At 43.2% G+C, this 22,306-nt stretch overlaps 1 protein-coding gene and 1 pseudogene across 1 annotated transcript; both read right to left on the reverse strand.

Moving 5' to 3' along the window:
* Positions 1 to 2,653: 2,653 nt before the first annotated feature.
* Positions 2,654 to 6,084, reverse strand: LOC135528364 (cytidine deaminase-like). The gene is made up of 4 exons (XM_064957390.1): positions 5,708 to 6,084; positions 4,115 to 4,226; positions 3,736 to 3,793; positions 2,654 to 3,150 (listed from the first exon to the last, which is right to left on the reverse strand). Exons 1-4 carry the CDS (start codon positions 5,907 to 5,909, stop codon positions 3,016 to 3,018), a joined length of 507 nt encoding a protein of 168 aa, XP_064813462.1. The 5' UTR covers positions 5,910 to 6,084; the 3' UTR covers positions 2,654 to 3,015.
* Positions 6,085 to 8,715: 2,631 nt separating this feature from the next.
* LOC135527470 (trypsin-2-like) lies at positions 8,716 to 15,967 on the reverse strand (annotated as a pseudogene).
* Between the last annotated feature and the right edge of the window lie 6,339 nt (positions 15,968 to 22,306).

Genomic DNA, 22,306 nt, shown 5'->3' on the forward strand with positions numbered 1-22,306 from the left:
GTTCAAAATGGATTTTCCCAGTCGTAGCTCGTTTTTCCCGAGTTCCCAGTTGTCTTGAACTCACTAGTCAGACTTTGCAGTTCCGAGTTAGCAGTTGTTTTGAGCGCTGCACAAATCATGCTTCATTGACAACATATCCAACGTTGAATGTTTATAATTTTAAACTAGGAAAAAATACCCTTAATCTTAGACTTGGGACAATAGCCATAGCCACTCCACTGAATAGCAGGCTAATGATTACTTTGAAATGCTTGCAGTTAGCCACTGATTCCTTCCAAATCACTCATTGCTGAACTTGCGACTTCCAACTTGTTTTGTAATGTTTATGTCCAATGGCCGATGAGCACCGAAACATTTTATCTATTATTTCTCTGCATTATTTCTCTTCAATGATTAAAAAGGATTTGCCAGTAGATTGTCGACTTGATTCATGATGATGACTACTAGCTAAGATTTTGAAGGTATGATGCTGACAGTCCAATCTAAGCTACTATAGATATAACGTGATTTGACATCAATCAATCAATCAAATTGATTTATAAAGCCCTTCTTACATCAGCTGATGTCACAAAGTGCTGTACAGAAACCCAGCCTAAAACCCTAAACAGCAAGCAATGCAGGTGTAGAAGCACGGTGGCTAGGAAAAACTCCCTAGAAAGGCCAGAACCAAGGAAGAAACCAGGAACCAGGCTATGAGGGGTGGCCAGTCCTCTTCTTGATGTGCCGGGTGGAGATTATAACAGAACATGGCCAAGATGTTCAAATGTTCATAGATGACCAGCATGGTCAAATAATAACCAATTTGGGTTTCCAATCTCTCCAAAAGAATGTGGTGATCGATGGTATCAAAAGCAGCCCTGTCTAGGAGCACGAGGACAGATGCAGAGCCTCGGTCTGACGCCATTAAAAGGTCATTTACCACCTTCACAAGTGCAGTCTCAGTGCAATGATGGGGTCTAAAACCAGACTGAAGCGTTTCATGTACATTGTTTCTCTTCAGGAATGAAGTGAGTTGCTACGCAACAGCTTTTCCCCAAAAAAATGTTAAGAAATGGGAGATTCGATATAGGCCGATAGTTTTTCATATTTTTTGGGTCAAGGTTTGGCTTTTCAAGAGAGGCTTTATTACTGCCACTTTTAGTGAGTTTGATACACATCTGATGGATGGAGAGCCGTTTATTATGTTCACCATAGGAGACATCCTTTTTTCTGTCGCCAATGACCTTGAACCTTCTTGGATGGGCATTTCTAATGTAACTCTATGGCAGCACCCAAAGGGGCTAGAATTTCAGAGCACTACCCTTCGACTTGGCAGTGACGTAATCCCCATGAGTGACAGAACACTGAGCCAATCACGGCGCAACACTCCGTATTTTCTGCTGGCTTTCCCCACCACCACAGATAGCACTGTTCTAGGCTGAAACACCTGCATTTTGGAGCTGCCTTACTCAAGAAAACAAAAAAAAGAGACCATGTTTGTATGTGGCTTTATTAACTCAATGTTATATATATTTTTTTACATTGTTTGCAAACTGATATTTGACACATATTAATGCCAAAATAACATGCAAAACAGGCAAGCCCAAATAAATGTGGGTTTCATGACAGGTGGTGCAGCCCAAATGATGGGTCTCCACCGCTTGTAGATCAACTTGTAGCTATTAAAAATATTGCCAGACTATTACTCTGTCCAGCTATCTGATTGGCGTTATTAGATACTGTTTGGCGTAGAAGAGAATTTTCTGGAATTGAGGAAGTATCGACAAGTTAATAATGTTGGCCGACAATTCTCTTATACGCCAAACAGTTTCTAATAACGCCTTTCAGATACCTGGAACAGATTTATGTTATGACTAGGCAATATTTTTTATAGCTACAAGTTGATCTACAAGTTATATCTACAATTTCTGAACTATCAAAAGGAAGTATGACATTTAGTATGACCTCAAATCTGCTAGTGAATGAACTGGCTGCCTAGCTAAGACTTCACTCCAGTGTTCGATCCATTGCAGTGATCTTATAGCTAGGCTATAACTAACTACAGCTATTTTTATTGTATATATTTGCTGCCTAAAGCCATGTTGTTATTTACCCGGATTTCCTGGCATGTCACAGCACTACTTTTGTCGTTGAATTAAACCCGCCCCAGACCAAAAGCACCACTTTATTTCTTGGCAAACCGTTGCTCCCCAAACCTCCCGAATCCACCGGACTGCAGCTGTGTAGCAATATCACTCAACAACGTGTGGTAATATCGGTACCGAACTGGTAGGAAAGTTTGAGGCTGAACGGTGTGGACTGGTTGTCCTACACAAAGACACTCACCTTGGAACTTTGCTGTTAGTAACCTAACTGGAAAACTGACCGTTCCAACTCCACCCCACTGCTGATGTCATGTTTTACAGACATGCTTTACCAGTAAAGCAAGTTTATACTTTCTCCATCAGTCCTCGTCGTCCATAAGATCCACAAGGACAAATCGTTATGTAAACAAACTAGAACATACAGAGGCATCCTTGTTACAGTCACCGGACGTTATTTTGTTACTTGACCTGTTTTAGAATTAAAGAGACAATTAAAAGTGCGACAATTACAATTTTACCGGCATCAGCAAATTATGCAAATAGGCCTGAAAACGATTTAAACTTTACTCAATTGTCCTAAAGCACTTTAATATTTTTGAGTAATACATCAACTATTTTTAACATTGATACTTCAATCACTTCCAATCATACACATGCAAATAGTAATGTGAATGTGAGCTGTGTAGCCAAATATAATTTGATGTAATGGACTGTATTTCCAACACTTGTTAGAAAACACATTGAGGCATTTTCCTAATTTCTGAGACACAAGTCAATATCCACTGGCATGATCTAATACTAATAAATTGTCTAGTAGTCTTGTTGGAAGTCTAACATTCTTCATGTATGTGGGTAGGGGTTATTGACATTTCATGGACTTGTAATGCTGTTATGAATGATTCCTGTTTTTCCTCTTGTCTTGTGAATACTATTATGACCCATTCTGTGTAGTGAACATGGTCTTTTTCTTCAGGTCTTCAGGTCCAAATGACACAGGAAGCAGCTCTCCTACAGTCATTTCCACATAAGACCCATCAGGCTTGGATACGGACCACTGATCACCAAACTACAAGGGAAAAGTTAGTTGGATTACTTGAGGTTGTTCCATTATAGTTGGATGGCTTTGTGATGTTCCATTAACTTTAAATCCACAGTAGATGTAGGTTTCCTGGATTAAACCTTGGATCCATTATCAATGCAGTCTTTCCCATTCCCTTTCTGTTTGAATTCAATAACTTTTTGACAGCACCCCTTTTGATTTTAACAAACCTTTTCATACATGTTTCCTCATGGAAGAAGTGGTCAGAAAGTGACGTTTTGGTCCTGAATGTCAAAACATTCAGAAAATAAATGGGCTTAAAGTTGACCCATTGACCCATACCATGAGACATCCATGTCTTCATCACTGGAAAAGGTATGGCGGGTATGCAAAATAGGTCAACTTCTAGTACTTCCATCTCTTGAATGTTTCGACATTCAGCTCCAGAAAGTCACTTTCTGAGCACTTCTACAACGAGCAAATATCTATGGAATGTTTTGTTCAAATCAAAAGGGGGTGCTGTCAAAAAGTGATTGCATAAAATTGTTATTACCATGCGATCATTCACAGATCATTGACAAATCCAAGTTGTATAATAAATAATCGACTTACCTCTTGCATGAACTGTCTGCAACCTCCACATGGTGAGATGAACTGGTCTTCCAGGTCACTACAAAATCAATCATATCATCAGCCAACATTTACCCGCAGTGGTGATTTTCAGTACTGTGTTGTTAACCAATATTTTATGTTGACAATAATACAGTGTAGTAGTATTTAAACACTTCAGGGAGATCACTTGATAGGAGTAGAATGTTTTAACCATCTACACACTCTGACGGGCAGCAGAACCCAGTGAACTCAAACAATTTCATGTAAAAGTGTTATGTCGTCTGATGAACTCAACAGGACGAAATATAACTGAATCAATCAATATTTTGGATCAACTGTTGTTTACTCGGAAACAAGGCAAAGTTCAGGAATACTGCACCTGGCAATGGCAATAGTCTTGAAACGTCTGTATCCCTCGGAAACAGCTTTTGCAATAGTTGTTCTCTCTGCACAGAGACCAAGGTTGTAGCTTGCATTTTCTACATTGCATCCTGTTAAGAAATAAGGAGGATGCTTTATCGAATCAAATACAGAACACATGTCTTCATCCTTAACAACACTATAAAAGTATTTTAATGAATCTCAATGATCATTCTTGATTCAGATAACACTTAGAGGGTTAAATGTGATGCTGCTGAGGGCAGTCTGACGGTCATATATTGTTATTGACATTTCCATATTGTATGACCTGCACTAAACAGGAATGTAAATAATCAGGAATGTAGATATTCTGTATATTTGTACATCTCTGGACTAGTCGTACAGGCATATATATATATATTTTTTTACTTTGACATTTTAGTTATTTAGCATATGCTCTTGTCCAGCAATAAGTGACTTACAGGAGCAGTTAGGGTTAAGTGCTGTGCTCAAGGGCACATAGACAGATTTTCACCTTTCGACCTTTCGGTTACTGGCCCGTTTCTGTTACCCGCTAGGTTTCCTGCCTCACCTGACCCACCCTCCACCCCTCTCTGACAGGATTAACCATAAACAATCAAAATGCTAATGTGTCAAAAATATATATTTTAAATGAAACAGAAAATTTTATTACAAGTTAGTCTCGACCAGGCAATTGTTATATCATTCAAAGCAAAACAGGATAAAAAAAACAGTATTAAAACAAGGTTTAGACCTACTGAAAACATTTTTTTGGAATAGATTAGAATAATTAGTTCTGTAGAAAGTATTCAGTGCAAAATATACATGAGGAGGGATTTTTACTTTTAAGTAAAGAAAATAAAGTCTGTGTCCACAGTGGACAAGATGTTTGACTTACCAAGCCTTTACTCTACTGAGGACTTGCATTGCAATCACTTAACATTGCAGTGTCAATGAATGCAACAAATGTAACATTGCCTTGGTCTTAACAACCAATGTCATAGTATCAATACTAATAATTACTAAGTGCACAGTGAAATCAAAACATTGGCACCACTGACCAACCTGCAATAGTCAACATTGTGAGAAATGAATCTAATGAAACACCTAAATACTTTTTTGGGGTCGAAAAGTAGGAACGACTAAACAATCTAAACGCTGATGTGTCAAAAAATATTTGTAAAAATGAAACAGAAAACTATACAACAAGTTAGTCTCGACCAGGCCAAACATTAAAAATAAAAATATTCTGTCTGTGCAGTAGTTCAACAGGCACAGGAGTTTTACCAATATTGAATCAGGAAAATGCTGTTTGTATCCACTGATGGTGGCCAGACCAGCCACTCTGACAACAAGAAACTTTATAACTTATTATTCTCCTTTTAGTAATCCCATTCCTATACAGAAGGCACATCTTCTAATTCATTGTTCATAACAATGATCTAAGCAGTCATGACTGTGCTGTTGGGCTTTATTCAAGCAATCTGAAGAGTTAAATACGCAACATACTATACCAAATAAATCAATGGAACCATTTTATCAGCCCCCAACCCATGTATTATTATTATTATATTATTTGTAAGCCCCTCACCTGTGAAAACGGTTCCATCATGTGCCAACAGGGCTGCCCCCACCCGGAACTTGCTGTAGGGACAGTAGGAAAACTCTTTGGCCCCCTGGGACTGGTAAATAAGAGTTTTAATCCAATCCTCATTCTCTTTTTCACTCGAGTGATTGCTGGCTTCTGTGTCTGCTTCGTCGACCCTGAGGTCATTGATCCTGAGGTCTGTCATAACAACACTTTCTTTGTCAGTGTCTGTGTTGTATCTGTGTCCGTGTGAGAGTGTGTTGAGAGAGAGTTAAGAGGTAGAAATAGAGAGTGGATTGATTGACAGCTGTAGAGATAAAAGCAGGTTTTTAAGAGCCACGTGAAGTGGTGCTGTGTGTTTGGTGCCTACGATATCTGTAAAGACATAGTTTAAAATCAAATCAAACCTTATTTGCCACATGTGCCGAATACAACAAGTGTAGACTTTGTACAACAAGTGTAGTGCTTACTTACAAGCCCTTAACCAACAGTGCATTTCAAGATGAAAATATTTACCAAGTAGGCTAAAATAAAAAGTAATAATAAAAAGTAACACAATAAGAATAACAATGACAAGGCTATATACAGGGGGCACCGCTACCAAGTCAGTGTGCATGGGTAGAGTTTAATGGCTTGGGGGTAGAAGCTGTTGAGGAGCCTTTTGGTCCTAGACTTGGCGCTCGGGTACCGCTTGCCAGAGAAAACAGTCTATAACTTGGGTGACTGGGGTCTGACAATTTTATGGGCTTTCCTCTGACACACCTATTATATAGGTCCTGGATGGCAGGAAGCTTGGCCCCAGTGATATATTGGGTACTACCCTCTGTAGCGCCTTACGGTCAGATGCTGAGCAGTTGCCATACCAGGCGGTGATGCAACTAGTCAGGATGCTCTTGATGGTGCAGTTGTAGAACCTTTTGAGGATCTGGGGGCCCATGCAAATGTTGTCTCCTGAGGGGGATTTTTTTTCCCCGTGCCCTCTTCACGACTGTCTTGGTATGTTTGGACCATGATAGTTCGTTGGTGATGTGGACACCAAGGAACTTGAAACTCTCGACCTGCTCCACTAAAGCCCTGTCGATGTTAACGGGGGCCTGTTCGGCCCGCCTTTTCATGTAGTCCACGATCAGCTCCTTTGTCTTGCTCACATTGAGGGAGAGGTTGTTATCCTGGAACCACACTGCCAGTTCTCTGACCTCCTCCCAATAGGCCGTCTCATCGTTGTCGGTGATCAGGCCTACCACTGTTGTGTAGTCAGCAAACTTAATGATGGTGTTGGAGTCGTGTTTGGCCACGCAGTCGTGGGTGAACAGGGAATATAGGAGGGGACTAAGTAAACAATCCTGAGGGGCCCCAGTGTTAAGGATCAGCGAGGCAGACGTGTTGTTGCCTACTCTTCTTACCACCTGGGGGCAGCCCGTCAGAAGGTCCAGGATCCAGTTGCAGAGGGAGGTGTTTAGTCCCAGAGTCCTTATCTTAGTGATGAGCTTCATGGGCACTATGGTGTTGAACGCTGAGCTGTAGTCGATGAACGGAATTCTCACATACAGTAGGTGTTCCTTTAGTCCAAGTGAGAAAGGGCGGTGTGGAGTGCGATTGAGATTGCATCATCTGTGGATCTATTGGGGCGTTATGCGAATTGGAGTAGGCCTAGGGTTTCCGGGAGGATGCTGTTGATGTGAGCCATGACCAGCCTTTCAAAGCACTTCATGGCCACCGATGTGAGTGCCACGGGCGGTAATCATTTAGGTAGGTTACCTTTGCTTCTTTGGGCAAAGGGACTGTGGTTGTCTGCTTGAAACATGTAGGTATTACTACTCAGTCAGGGAGAGGTTGAAAATGTCAGTGAAGACACTTGACAGTTGGTCCGTGCTTGCTTTGAGGACACGTCTTGGTAATCAGTCTGGCCCAGCGGCTTTGTGAATGTTGACCTGTTTAAAGGTTTAGTTCACAACAGCTACCGAGAGCGTTATCACAGAGTCATCCAGAACAGCTGGTGCTCTCGTGCATGCTTCAGTGTTGCTTGCTTTGAAGCGAGCATAAAAAAGGCATTTAGCTCGTCTGGTAGGCTCGCGTCACTGGGCAGCTCGCGTCTGGGTTTCCCTTTGTAGTCTGTAATAGTTGTCAAGCCCTGCCACATCCGACGAGCGTCAGAGCCGGTGTTGTAGGATTCAATCTTAATCCTGTATTGACGCTTTGCTTGTTTGATGGTTTGTCTGAGGGCATAGCAGGATTTCTTATAAGCGTTCAGATTAGTCTCCCGCTCCTTGAAAGCGGCAGCTCTAGCCTAAAGCTCGATGCGAATGTTGCCTGTAATCCATGGCTTCTGGTTGGAATATGTACATACAGTCACTGTGGGGACGACGTCATCGATGCACTTATTGATGAAGCCGTTGACTGAGGTGGTGTATTCCTCAATGCCATTGGATAAATGCCAGGAACATATTCCAGTCTGTGCTAGCAAAACAGTCCTGTAGTGTAGCATCCGCATCATGACCACTTCCGTATTGAGCGAGCCACTGGTACTTCCTGCTTTAGTTTTTGCTTGTAAGCAAGAATCATTGTCCAAAGCGGTTCATCAGAAATTAATAATAAAATGAAGAAGTTGTGGTTTGGCATGTGGCTGTTCCACACAGAATTACATGAGATATTTGTGTTATCCCATACTATTGCTTCTGTGTTTGCCCTCTACTCAGAGCCAGGACCATATATTTAGAGTGTTGGACCAACTTTTAAACATTCAGTTACATAGCTATATAGAAATATTTCCCATGTAATGTTAATGGGGTGCTAACATGATTGCCATAGAATGTTTGTAGCATCATGTAAACTAACATAATGCAGAAACCTCAATGGCCCAGCTCTCTATAAATACATGACTCTGCTCAGAGTCACAGCCACTGCTCTTGTTCATATGGTTTCAAACTGTGGCAAGCAGGGGTGGAATAGGAATAATTTAGGAACCCCTCTCATCCCTGTGCGAGGCATCTTTCTGGGACGTTGGTCTTGATTCAGTTGATGGGGTTGTCATTGTTTCTCACTTTAGTGTAGACTCCTGGGAAGTAAGGGTTGGCACGGCTGACTTCCCATGAGACAATGCCTTCTAAGTTTCCATTGCAGATAAGGAGTCTGCCCGAGTCACCCTTGTGGAGGAAATTAATTAATTACATGCTATGCAGTTTAATTAGACATACTATGCTGTTTTTACTTAGAGAATTGTCCATTATCTAACAATATAGTTTTTATTTATTATACTATATTCTCATTGTAGAATAATAGTAAAGACATCAAAACTATGAAATAACACATGGAATCATGTAGTAATCCAAAAAGTGTTAATAGTGTGATGGTGTGGGGGTGCTTTGCTGGTGGCACTGTCAGTGATTTATTTAGATTCAAGGCACACTTAACCAGCATGGCTACCACAGCATTCTGCACATCCCATCTGGTTTGTGCTTAGTGGGACTATCATTTGTTTTTCAACAGGGCAATGACCCAAAACACACCTCCAGGCTGTGTAAGGTTTATTTGACCAGGAAGGAGCGTGATGGAGTGCTGCATCAGATGACCAGACCTCCACAATTACCAGACCTCAACCCAATTGAAATGGTTTGGGATGAGTTGGACCGATGAGTGAATGAAAAGCAGCCAACAAGTGCCCAGCATATGTGGGAACTCCTTCAAGACTGTGGAAAAGCATTCCTCATGAAGCTGGTTGAGAGAATGCCAAGAGTGTGCAAAGCTGTCATCAAGGTAAAGGGTGGCTACTTTGAAGAATCTAAAATATATTTTGATTTGTTTAACACTTTTTTTATTTATTACATGATTCCATATTTACATTTACATTTAAGTCATTTAGCAGACGCTCTTATCCAGAGCGACTTACAAATTGGTGGATTCACCTTCTGACATCCAGTGGAACAGCCACTTTACAATAGTGCATCTAAATCATTAAGGGGGGGTGGTGAGAAGGATTACTTATCCTATCCTAGGTATTCCTTGAAGAGGTGGGGTTTCAGGTGTCTCCGGAAGGTGGTGATTGACTCCGCTGTCCTGGCGTCGTGAGGGAGTTTGTTCCACCATTGGGGGGCCAGAGCAGCGAACAGTTTTGACTGGGCTGAGCGGGAACTGTACTTCCTCAATGGTAGGGAGGCGAGCAGGCCAGAGGTGGATGAACGCAGTGCCCTTGCTTGGGTGTAGGGCCTGATCAGAGCCTGGAGGTACTGCGGTGCCGTTCCCCTCACAGCTCCGTAGGCAAGCACCATGGTCTTGTAGCGGATGCGAGCTTCAACTGGAAGCCAGTGGAGAGAGCGGAGGAGCGGGGTGACGTGAGAGAACTTGGGAAGGTTGAACACCAGACGGGCTGCGGCGTTCTGGATGAGTTGTAGGGGTTTAATGGCACAGGCAGGGAGCCCAGCCAACAGCGAGTTGCAGTAATCCAGACGGGAGATGACAAGTGCCTGGATTAGGACCTGCGCCGCTTCCTGTGTGAGGCAGGGTCGTACTCTGCGGATGTTGTAGAGCATGAACCTACAGGAACGGGCCACCGCCATGATGCTGGTTGAGAACGACAGGGTGTTGTCCAGGATCACGCCAAGGTTCTTAGCGCTCTGGGAGGAGGACACAATGGAGTTGTCAACCGTGATGGCGAGATCATGGAACGGGCAGTCCTTCCCCGGGAGGAAGAGCAGCTCCGTCTTGCCGAGGTTCAGCTTGAGGTGGTGATCCGTCATCCACACTGATATGTCTGCCAGACATGCAGAGATGCGATTCGCCACCTGGTCATCAGAAGGGGGAAAGGAGAAGATTAATTGTGTGTCGTCTGCATAGCAATGATAGGAGAGACCATGTGAGGTTATGACAGAGCCAAGTGACTTGGTGTATAGCGAGAATAGGAGAGGGCCTAGAACAGAGCCCTGGGGGACACCAGTGGTGAGAGCGCGTGGCGAGGAGACAGATTCTCGCCACGCCACCTGGTAGGAGCGACCTGTCAGGTAGGACGCAATCCAAGCGTGGGCCGCGCCGGAGATGCCCAACTCGGAGAGGGTGGAGAGGAGGATCTGATGGTTCACAGTATCGAAGGCAGCCGATAGGTCTAGAAGGATGAGAGCAGAGGAGAGAGAGTTAGCTTTAGCAGTGCGGAGCGCCTCCGTGATGCAGAGAAGAGCAGTCTCAGTTGAATGACTAGTCTTGAAACCTGACTGATTTGGATCAAGAAGATCATTCTGAGAGAGATAGCGGGAGAGCTGGCCAAGGACGGCACGTTCAAGAGTTTTGGAGAGAAAAGAAAGAAGGGATACTGGTCTGTAGTTGTTGACATCGGAGGGATCGAGTGTAGGTTTCTTCAGAAGGGGTGCAACTCTCGCTCTCTTGAAGACGGAAGGGACGTAGCCAGCGGTCAGGGATGAGTTGATGAGCGAGGTGAGGTAAGGGAGAAGGTCCCCGGAAATGGTCTGGAGGAGAGAGGAGGGGATAGGGTCGAGCGGGCAGGTTGTTGGGCGGCCGGCCGTCACAAGAAGCGAGATTTCATCTGGAGAGAGAGGGGAGAAAGAGGTCAGAGCACAGGGTAGGGCAGTGTGAGCAGAACCAGCGGTGTCGTTTGACTTAGCAAACGAGGATCGGATGTCGTCGACCTTCTTTTCAAAATGGTTGACGAAGTCATCTGCAGAGAGGGAGGAGGGGGGGGGGAGGGGGGAGGATTCAGGAGGGAGGAGAAGGTGGCAAAGAGCTTCCTAGGGTTAGAGGCAGATGCTTGGAATTTAGAGTGGTAGAAAGTGGCTTTAGCAGCAGAGACAGAGGAGGAAAATGTAGAGAGGAGGGAGTGAAAGGATGCCAGGTCCGCAGGGAGGCGAGTTTTCCTCCATTTCCGCTCGGCTGCCCGGAGCTCTGTTCTGTGAGCTCGCAATGAGTCATCGAGCCACGGAGCGGGAGGGGAGGACCGAGCCGGCCTGGAGGATAGGGGACATAGAGAGTCAAAGGATGCAGAAAGGGAAGAGAGGAGGGTTGAGGAGGCAGAGTCAGGAGAAAGGTTGGAGAAGGTATGAGCAGAGGGAAGAGATGAAAGGATGGAAGAGGAAAGAGTAGCGGGGGAGAGAGAGCGAAGGTTGGGACGGCGCGATACCATCCGAGTAGGGGCAGTGTGGGAAGTGTTGGATGAGAGCGAGAGGGAAAAGGATACAAGGTAGTGGTCGGAGACTTGGAGGGGAGTTGCAGTGAGGTTAGTGGAAGAACAGCATCTAGTAAAGATGAGGTCGAGCGTATTGCCTGCCTTGTGAGTAGGGGGGAAGGTGAGAGGGTGAGGTCAAAAGAGGAGAGGAGTGGAAAGAAGGAGGCAGAGAGGAATGAGTCAAAGGTAGACGTGGGGAGGTTAAAGTCGCCCAGGACTGTGAGAGGTGAGCCGTCCTCAGGAAAGGAGCTTATCAAGGCATCAAGCTCATTGATGAACTCTCCGAGGGAACCTGGAGGGCGATAAATGATAAGAATGTTAAGCTTGAAAGGGCTGGTAACTGTGACAGCATGGAATTCAAAGGAGGCGATAGATAGATGGGTAAGGGGAGAGAGAGAGAATGACCACTTGGGAGAGATGAGGATCCCGGTGCCACCACCCCGCTGACCAGAAGCTCTCGGGGTGTGCGAGAACACGTGGGCGGACGAAGAGAGAGCAGTAGGAGTAGCAGTGTTATCTGTGGTGATCCATGTTTCCGTCAGTGCCAGGAAGTCGAGGGACTGGAGGGAGGCATAGGCTGAGATGAACTCTGCCTTGTTGGCCGCAGATCGGCAGTTCCAGAGGCTACCGGAGACCAGGAACTCCACGTGGGTCGTGCGCGCTGGGACCACCAGATTAGGGTGGCCGCGGCCACGCGGTGTGGAGCGTTTGTATGGTCTGTGCAGAGAGGAGAGAACAGGGATAGATAGACACATAGTTAACAGGGTACAGAAGAGGCTACGCTAATGCAAAGGAGATTGGAATGACAAGTGGACTACACGTCTCGAATGTTCAGAAAGTTAAGCTTACGTAGCAAGAATCTTATTGACTAAAATGATTGAAATGAAACAGTACTGCTGGAGTAGGCTAGCTGGTAGTGGCTGCGATGTTGACACTACACTAATCAAGTCGTTCCGTCGAGTGTAATAGTTTCTACAGTGCTGCTATTCGGGGGCTAGCTGGCTAGCTAGCAAGGTTGATTGCGTTCCGTTACTTTAAAAGAACGACAATAGCTGGCTGGCTAACCTAGAAAATCGCTCTAGGCTACACAATTGTCTTAGATACAAAGACGGCTATGTAGCTAGCTAGCTACGATCAAACAAAACAAACCGTTGTACTGTAATAGTTACTACAGTGCTGCTATTCGGGGGCTAGCTGGCTAGCTACGTTAGAAGAACGACAATAGCTGGCCAGCTAACCTAGAAAATCGCTCTAGGCTACACAATTGTCTTAGATACAAAGACGGCTATGTAGCTGGCTAGCTACGATCAAACAAATCAAACCGTTGTACTGTAATGAAGTGAAATGAAAATGTGATACTACCTGTGGAACGACGCGGAATGTTGACCGGGTAGTTGGAGTTCAATTCGGTAGAGGTTGGCTAGCTGTTGGCTAGCTAGCTAGCAGCATTACCTACGTTAAGGACGACAAATCGCTGGCTAGCTAACCTCGGTAAATTAAGATAATCACTCTAAGTCTACACACTCTAAACTGCACAATTATCTTGGATACGAAGACAACTATGTATCTAGCTGACACTACACTAATCGAGTCGTTCAGTTGAGTGTAATAGTTTCTACAGTGCTAGTGGACAGTGGATGTTAGCTAGCTGCTTAGCTAGCTGCTGGGCAGATACGTTAGGACGACGAAATACGATAATTATGCAATTGTCGTTGATACAAAGACGGCTATGTAGCTGGCTAAGAAGAAATTGCTAAGATTAGACAAATCAAACCGTTGTACTATAACGAAATGTAATGAAAAGTTATAAAAAGTTATACTACCTGCGGACCGAAGTGTAGATGCGGCCGCTCGCTCCAACCGGAACCGGAACCGGTGTGTTATTTCATCATTTTGATGTCTTCACTATTATTATTATACAATGTAGACACCCTTGAATTAGTCGGTGTGTCCAAACTTTTGACTGGTACTGCATGTTAATATTTTTTGCTGATGCAGGCTTGTCTTCTGTGACTTAGTCATAAGTCTGGGTGTACAGATAAGAGCCGTTTGGGTGCGACCGCAGTATGTGGCATCCTGTTTCCACAATCTACAGGAACTTAGCTGTGTGGAAACATGCGGGAATTGTTGATCTTGTTGAAATTGTTGAAATACTACATTTTTGCAAATCTTATAATAAAGTTGTTGTTTGAAAGAATCTGCAGTCTCTCTTCCTATAGAATTTCTACCATACCCTGTAGAACAATAACACAAAAGACACAATAGTGAACAAAAGCTATGGTCCTTTTGTTAGTGCTACAAATTTACTCTTAGTAACTTCTGACCAACTCACTCCGCTCAAACTCGAGCCAAGAACTGACCCTCTCCATCCACAAAGGATGCAGCATTCATCGACTTGGCCTCTATTGGCTGACCTGACATGTCATGATTGTTTGTTTGTTTTTTGCTTATAAAGCGCTTTGAGATGTCTATTCTGAAAAGCGCTATAGAAGTTTAACACATTCATATGATGATTTTATTATTAAGAGATCATAGCATACATATCCTATGACTTGGAGACCGCTATCTGATTTCCCTTGTCTGAACACATACATTTCCCTAATCCAAACAGTATATATCCCCATTGGCTCTGGCCCAGTTTTTAAGGGCCACACCCTGTTATTCATACCAGTTTATACCTAGGCTCTTGTGACAGATGTTAAGGATTTGGTTCTGGGTGCCGAGATTAGGCTTTACCTGACAGGAGTCCTTGCCACCAAAGTGGGTCCTACCGCACATCATGTTGTCTGTGGTCCTCCAGTAGCAGCAGCAGTAGCAGTAGTAGCAATAGCAGCAGTAGTAGCGGCAGTAAGGTCTACACATCCGCAGCACAGGGGACAGGTAGTAGCTGTAGATACGGGGTGATGCCCCAGGCGCTCACCGTACAGGTGGTGTACCCTTGGAGACCAGGGGTGTTGTCTTCTGGCAGTGCGGCAGGCTGAACGTAGGCATTGAGCTCGGCTCGCTCACTGAGCTAGAACACACACAACCATAGCAAAGGCGCACAATCAGATGCTGACCAATCAGAAGCAGGGATCAACAGGGACGGCGTGAAGGTATGGGTTTTAGTGTCTAGGCTGCAGTAGCATCTGAAGATGCGCAGTGAGCAGACTAACTGAAATATAAAGTACAAACAACCGTAACACCATCGATAGGTTCCGATATCTACACTAGCATACCATTTGCCCAAGCTTCATTGTAAGTGGTATGCCTGTGTGGGTATTGAAACGACTCTAGCCTCATGGTGGTGAAACGTTAAAATAAAGTCTCTTACCTTGATGAGCATGATGTTGTTGCGGCTGTAGTGATGGAAAAACAAAACCCTTTCATTTCAATTTAGGACCAATAGAATTGTCCAAAACCCGTTCGAGATAAGATGAATCCACCCAAATATGCTATTGTGTACACTGTACACCGATATCCATCACTCTCCCATAATTGTAGTCAGTACTCACGGTTTCCAGCAGTGGGCAGCAGACACACACCTACTTGGGTCGGATGAGTGTGGCTCCACGGTAGTGGTCCCTGTTACGCCTGGTACTTGATAGAGTATGGCTGGACCTCCTGGCCTCTGATGATTCTCTTTGTAAGTGTCTCTGTGGATTAGAATGAGAGGACAGTTATTCGTCTAAATTAGTAAACTGGTTTACACAGATTCCTACACGGGCGTACGTTAAAAACCAATATGGATACACTAATTGAACAGAAGGCTGAAAAAGAAATACACAAGGCCTGATTGATGATTCTGTTCAAGGTTCTGTGGCTCTCATTAGAAAAACCATGTAAATTATGAAACCGGTGAAAACTGCATTAATTACACAAAATCACTAACCAGCTGGATATTGGCAGCAACTGTACTTTAAATTGTCATACTATTATAATGTACAAACATCATGTTTTTCACTCACACCGTACCTTATGCTGTGTATATAAAAAGGAGTATACAAAACATTAGGATCAGCTTTATTGAGTTGCACCCCTATTTGCCCTCAGAACTTCCTCAATTCATCGGGGCATGGACAAGGTGTCGAAAGTGTACCACAGTGAGGTTGGCTCATGTCGACTCCAATGCTTCCCACAGTTGTGTCAAATTGGGTGGTGGACCATTCTTGATACACACTGGAAATGTTGAGTATGAAACCTAGCAGCGTTGCAGTTCTTGACTCACTCAAAATGGTGCGCCTGGCACCTACTACCATACTCTGTTCAAATGCACTTAAATATTTTGTCTTGCCCATTTACCCTCTGAATGGTACACCAACACAATCCATGTCTCAATTGTCTCAAGGCTTAAAGGGATACTTTGGGATTTTGACAATGAAGCCCTTTATCCATGTACTTCCCCAGAGTCAGATGAAGTCGTGAATACTGCGTGCAGTTTGAAGGAAGTTGCTAACCAGCGTTAGCGCAATGACTGGAGGTCTATGGGTATCTGCTTTGTGCTAATGCTAGTTAGCATTGGCTCACAAAACTATCTCAAACCTCCTTCATACTGGACCCCCGAGACATAACAATGGTATCCAAGAGTTCATCTGACGCCGGAGAAGTAGATAAAGGGCCTCATTTCCGAAATCCTGAAGTATCCCTTTAAAAACACTTCTTTAAAACCTCTACAGGATCGGTGTGCCCCCCAAGGGACGGTTGAGCTAACATAGGATAATGTGATTAGCATGAGGTTGTAAGTCATTTAAAAAAAATCCCAGGACATAGACATGTCTTATATGGGCAGAAAGCTTAAATTCTTGTTAATCTGACTGCACTGTCCAATTTACAGTAGCTGTTACAGTGAAAGAATACCATGCTATTGTTCGAGGAGAGTGCACAATTATGAACTTGAAAATGTATTAATAAACCAATTAGGCACATTTGGGCAGTCTTGATGCAACATGTACAAACATCATTGGCTCAGTCATTCAATCAGTCTAAAACTTTTCACATGCACTGCACATGATGCTACTAAATTGTGCCCGGGGTGGATAATACATTATGGCCTTTCTCTTTCATTTCAAAGATTATGGTACAAAAAAAACTAAATATGCATGTTTTTTTTCATTGTATTATCTTTTACCAGATCTAATGTGTTACATTATCCTACATTAATTTGCACCTACATTAATTTGCACCATTGAGAGCATCCTGACCGGTTGCATTACCGCCTGGAATGGCAACTGCTCTGCATCTGATCGGAAGGCACTGCAGAGGCCGAGCTTCCTGACATCCTGGACCTATATACTAGGCGGTGTCAGAGGGAAGGCCCAAACATTTGTCAAAGACTCCAGTCACCCAATTCATAGACGCACGGCAAGCGGTACCAGAGCGCCAAGTCTAGGTCCAAAAGGCTCCTTCACACCTTTTACCCCAAGCCATAAGAATGCCGAACAACTAAACTAATCAAACGGGCTTGTAAGTAATATTTCACGGTAAGGTCTACACCTGTTGTATTTGGCGCATGTGACAAATACAATTTGATTTCACTGTACTGTTTTACACCTGATGTATGTCAAAACAAAACGTTGAAACTAACAATGTTAGTCTGATAATGGAAGTTGTTGTGTTGTACACTGTTCAATGGAAATGTACTACAGGGACTTCAAAGGTCATAAGAACCTTTTCTAAAAGACCTGACACCTTTGTTGATGATGGTAAGATGTCACATACAAAAGTTATTCAGGGATGGACTTAGGCTAATCACAGCTCTTTTTGCATTAGATTTCAAATCAAATGTATTTATATAGCCCTTCTTACATCAGCTGATATCTCAAAGTGCTGTACAGAAACCCAGCCTAAAACCCCAAACAGCAAGCAATGCAGGTGTAGAAGCACAGTGGCTAGGAAAATCTCCCTAGAAAGTCCAAAACCTAGGATGAAACCTAAAGAGGAACCAGGCTATGAGGGGTGGCCAGTCCTCTTCTGGCTGTGCCGGGTGGAGATTATAACAGAACATGGCCAAGATGTTCAAATATTCATAAATGACCAGCATGGTCAAATAATAATAATCACAGTAGTTGTCGAGGATGCAGCAAGTCAGCACATCAGGAGTAAATGTCAGTTGGCTTTTCATAACCGATCATTAAGAGTATCTCTACTTCTCCTGCTGTCTCTAGAAAGTTGAAAACAGCAGGTCTGGGACAGGTAGCACGTCCGGTGAGCAGGTCAGGGTTCCATAGCTGCAGGCAGAACAGTTGAAACTGGAGCTGCAGCACGGCCATGTGGACTGGAGACAGCAAGGAGTCATCATGCCAGGTAGTCCTGAGGCATGGTCCTAGGGCTCAGGTCCTTTGAGAGAGAGAAAGAAAGAGAGAAAGAGAGAATTAGAGAGAGCATACTTAAAATTCATACAGGACAAGACAGGAGAAGTACTCCAGATATAACAGACTGACCTGTCAGGACCCAGTTACGAACCTGGGTCTCCGGAGTGAGGAACAGTCACTTAACCAACTGAGCCACGAATAGTCAGCAGAACCCAGAAGATGAGGCAGACACAGCAGTACTTAAGACGGTGTATTTAATAAAGTAAAAAGAGAAGTCCTTCAATACAAAATGGCAAATCCAAAAGGTGGTAGGTATAGCACAAAAAAGCCTCAAGAGATACTCAAAAACAGAATTCCACAAGAGCGTCCACCGGAATCGACAAGCGTACACAGAACACTAGGGCTGGGTGCTAACATACAAACACAGAGCACAGAACTGAGGGAAACAAAGGGTTTAAATACAATCAGGGGAAACGAGGCACAGGTGCAAATAATAATGGGGATCAAGGGAAAAAACATAAGGTCAAAAAGCACAATGGGGGCATCTAGTGACCAAAACACGGAACAACCCTGGCCAAATCCTGACACTGACCCTAGCCCCCCGACACATAAACTACTGCAGCATAAATACTGGAGGCTGATACAGGAGGGGTCAGGAGACACTGTGGCCCCATCCGATGATACCTCCGGACAGGGCCAAACAGGCAGGATATAACCTCACCCACTTTGCCAAAACACAGCCCCCACACCACAAGAGGGATATCTTCAACCACCAACTTACCATCCTGAGACAAGGCCGAGTATAGCCCACAAAGATCTCCGCCACGCGCAACCCAAGGGGGGGGGGGACGGGACGGGACGTCAACCTACTACAGCCTGCACACAAACAGGCACACTCACGCATTCAGAAGTATTTACCTTTCCGAGTACTATATTTGTTATTTGTTCTCTGCTCAAAACAATGGAGTTGATCAGGCTGTTGATTGTGGCCTATGGAACATTGTTCCACTCCTCTTCAATGGCTGTGCGAAGTTGCTGGATATTGGGTGAACCTGGAAAAACGCTGCCATACATGTTGATCCAGAGCATCCCAAACATGCTCAATGGGTGACATGTCCGGTGAGTATCCAGGCCATGGAAGAGCTGGGACATTTTTATATGGTCTGCATGTGGTCTGCGGTTGTGAAGCCAGTTGGACGTACTGCCAAATTCTCTTAAACAATGTTGGAGGTGGCTTATGGTAGAGAAATTAACATTACATTCTCTGGCAACAGCTCTGGTGGACATTCCTGCAGTCAGCATGCCCATTGCACGCTCCCTCAAAACTTGAGACAGCCGTACATTTTAGAATGGCATGTTATTGTACCCAGTACAAGGTGCACCTGTGTAATGATCATGCTGTTTAATCAGCTTCTTGATATGCCATACCTGTTAAGTGGATGGTTGTCTTGGCAAATGAAAAATGCTCACTCACAGAGATGTTAACAAATTTGTGCACAACATTTGAGAGAAATAAGCTTTTTGTTTGTATGGAACATTTCTGGGATCTTTTATTTCAGCTCATGAAACATTGGACCAACACTTTACATGTTATATTTTTGTTCAGTTTATATTGGTACCCTTGACAGATGAAATGGCTCATAGGAGCAGGAGCCTACAGTACATCCTATTTCTGAAGAGTGAGGCAGCTGGATGTACAAGTACACCACCTGGACAGGATGCTAGTCTATCGCAGGGCCAAGATAACTGCCCATAAATGCTTATTGTAGCCATCAATGAGCTTGCTGCACTTTTCTACTGGAAGCTTGGCCATCTGCTGTGCTGAAAACTGCTCCAATTCTGCAAAGTTTGAGGGGTGACTTCAACCAACTGCTGCTTTCAATGTGATTCAGACATGCACTCAACGCTAGCCACTACAGAACAGACAGTATCGTAATTTCTTCTTTAACCATTCCTGGGTGTTTTTAATGGGTTTGGTGTAATTGTCCTGCTGAAAGATGCATACTCTTCGACGGAGACCCAGTTCTTGGACACTAGGTCGAACATTGGAGTCCAAAACACCTTGATTTCATGATGCCTTGCACACGTTTAAGGCCCCCAGTACCAGAGGCAGCAACCCCACAGCATCATTGAACCTCCCACATGTTTGATCCAAGGGTGTTCTTTTCTTTGAATGTTTCATTTGGAACCAAATAAAACATTAAGAGAATTGTAAACCTAAGTTTCAAAAAGGAAAATAGTTTGTGCAATGTTGAAAATCCAATAAAATGGTATGGGAGACCAAAATATTATTTCTGATTTTTGAAAAAATGGGGAATTATTGAATTTATATATTCATCCACTATAGTTACAGTGTCATTGTGATAACCGTTTACATTGTTGTCTGATCCCATCTCTGATTCTATACTCCAAACCTTGATAGGAAAATTCCCAACAGACAGAAACAGTTTTGTAGGTCAATTCTAAGCCAACTCTTTTGTTACTCAAAAATACACGGAGGACTGAGGAGTTGTACTGTGAATATACTTGTTACAAACCAGGCCTGAGCTCCTGAATGAACAAGCCTATTGACACAAATTGACAAAACAACATCTGACAGTTCCCTATAGAGCTCATCACTGCTGTGACAGTAACGCAGACTAACCTCTCCATCCCTATAAAGTATGTTATTAAGCCACTCGCTATCAGTCCCTCTTCTGCTTGATGGTTGTGACCAAAGACCAGTGGTGGAAAAAGTATACAATTGTCATACTTGAGTAAAAGTAAATATATCTTAATAGAAAATGTCTCAAGTAAAAGTAAAATATGCCCAGTAAAGTACTACTTAAGTCTACAATTATCTTGTTTTAAATGTATTTAAGTATGGTGGTGGAAAAAGTACTCAATTGTCATACTTGAGTAAAAGTAAAAAGTAAAAGTAAATGCTATACATCAAATTTCTTATATTAAGCACACAAGACGGCACAATTATTTGAATTTTTCGAACACACTCAGGCATCAATTACAAACATGGTATTTGTGTTTAGTGTGTCCATCAGATCGGATTCAGTAGTGATGATGACAACGCATTATATTGATAGGTGCGTGAATTGGATCATAATTCTGTCTTGCCTGAGCATTCGAAATGTAACAAGTACTTTTTGGTGTCAGGGAAAATGTATGGAGTAAAAAGTACATATTTTCTTTAGGAATATAGTGGAGTAAAAGTAAAAGTTGTCAAAATATAAATAGTAAGGTAAAGTACATACCCCCCAAAATGACTTAGTACTTTAAAGTATTTTTACTTAAGTACTTTACACCAAGGACTGTGATTTACTAATGGCTGTTGAGGTGGTCCAAGGGCAGACAGTGGCTCATGACTCTGCTTTATATATGGGCCTTTGTAGCACCCTGTTCCAATTATGCTCTTACGGTAAATTGGGTTTATTGAGATCATGTTCTTCTTTTCCTGAAAGGAAAAGTAGAGCGTGTCACATTACTGTATATATCACAATGTTTGCAATTCAACAGCATACGTTTGCAATATTTTCCACATATTCATAAAGGAAATAATAGAGATTTTGAAGAAAGCATTATGCAGTACATTATGCTCAAGGATGTTCTTTCCTGATTGCCACTGTGTTAGTGATATCACGTTATTATATAGATACGTTGTGTATAATGATATACAGTCATGATTCTGTATATATTTTTCCAGAAGGTTCTGTTACAGTATAAAGGATATATATAGAATACTCTATGCACATGTTAGGGTGTAATCAACTTTCTAAGATTTCATATAATTCGTCCCAATGTAGATCAAGATAAACACAAAACCTTTCTCGATTAGAGTATATGTAAGAAGGAATTAACAGAGCATTTACGTTTGACCTTTTTAGATTCCGGAACTGGAATTTAGTGAGCGCATGGTCCACTGATATCTATCTGGTACAGAAACTTAAATAACAGACACCTGAGCTGGACTGTTAGGTAAATTCATCTCGATATCAAATGTTGTTACAGGTCAGGGGTCAAAACAGTGAGGTCACCGTCATCCAGACAGGTAGGATTTGGGTAAATTCCACTGAAATTCCAGTTAATTTTCTTTACAAAAAGGAACATTGGAATTTCCGTTTTACTTCTTGAATTGACAGAATTAATAAGGTA

The sequence above is a fragment of the Oncorhynchus masou genome, chromosome 33 (genome assembly GCF_036934945.1).
Source record: "Oncorhynchus masou masou isolate Uvic2021 chromosome 33, UVic_Omas_1.1, whole genome shotgun sequence".
Taxonomy (NCBI): Eukaryota; Metazoa; Chordata; class Actinopteri; order Salmoniformes; family Salmonidae; genus Oncorhynchus; species Oncorhynchus masou.

Bases quoted from the DNA above. Each gene is read 5' to 3' on its own strand.
- LOC135528364 (XM_064957390.1), bottom strand. From the start codon at position 5,909: ATGACAGACCTCAGGATCAATGACCTCAGGGTCGACGAAGCAGACACA. The intron at 4,227-5,707 runs GTGAGGGGCTTA...ATTTCTTAACAG, and splicing joins TGATGGAACCGTTTTCACAG to GATGCAATGTAGAAAATGCA. The intron at 3,794-4,114 runs GTGCAGTATTCC...TTGATTTTGTAG, and splicing joins AAGACTATTGCCATTGCCAG to TGACCTGGAAGACCAGTTCA.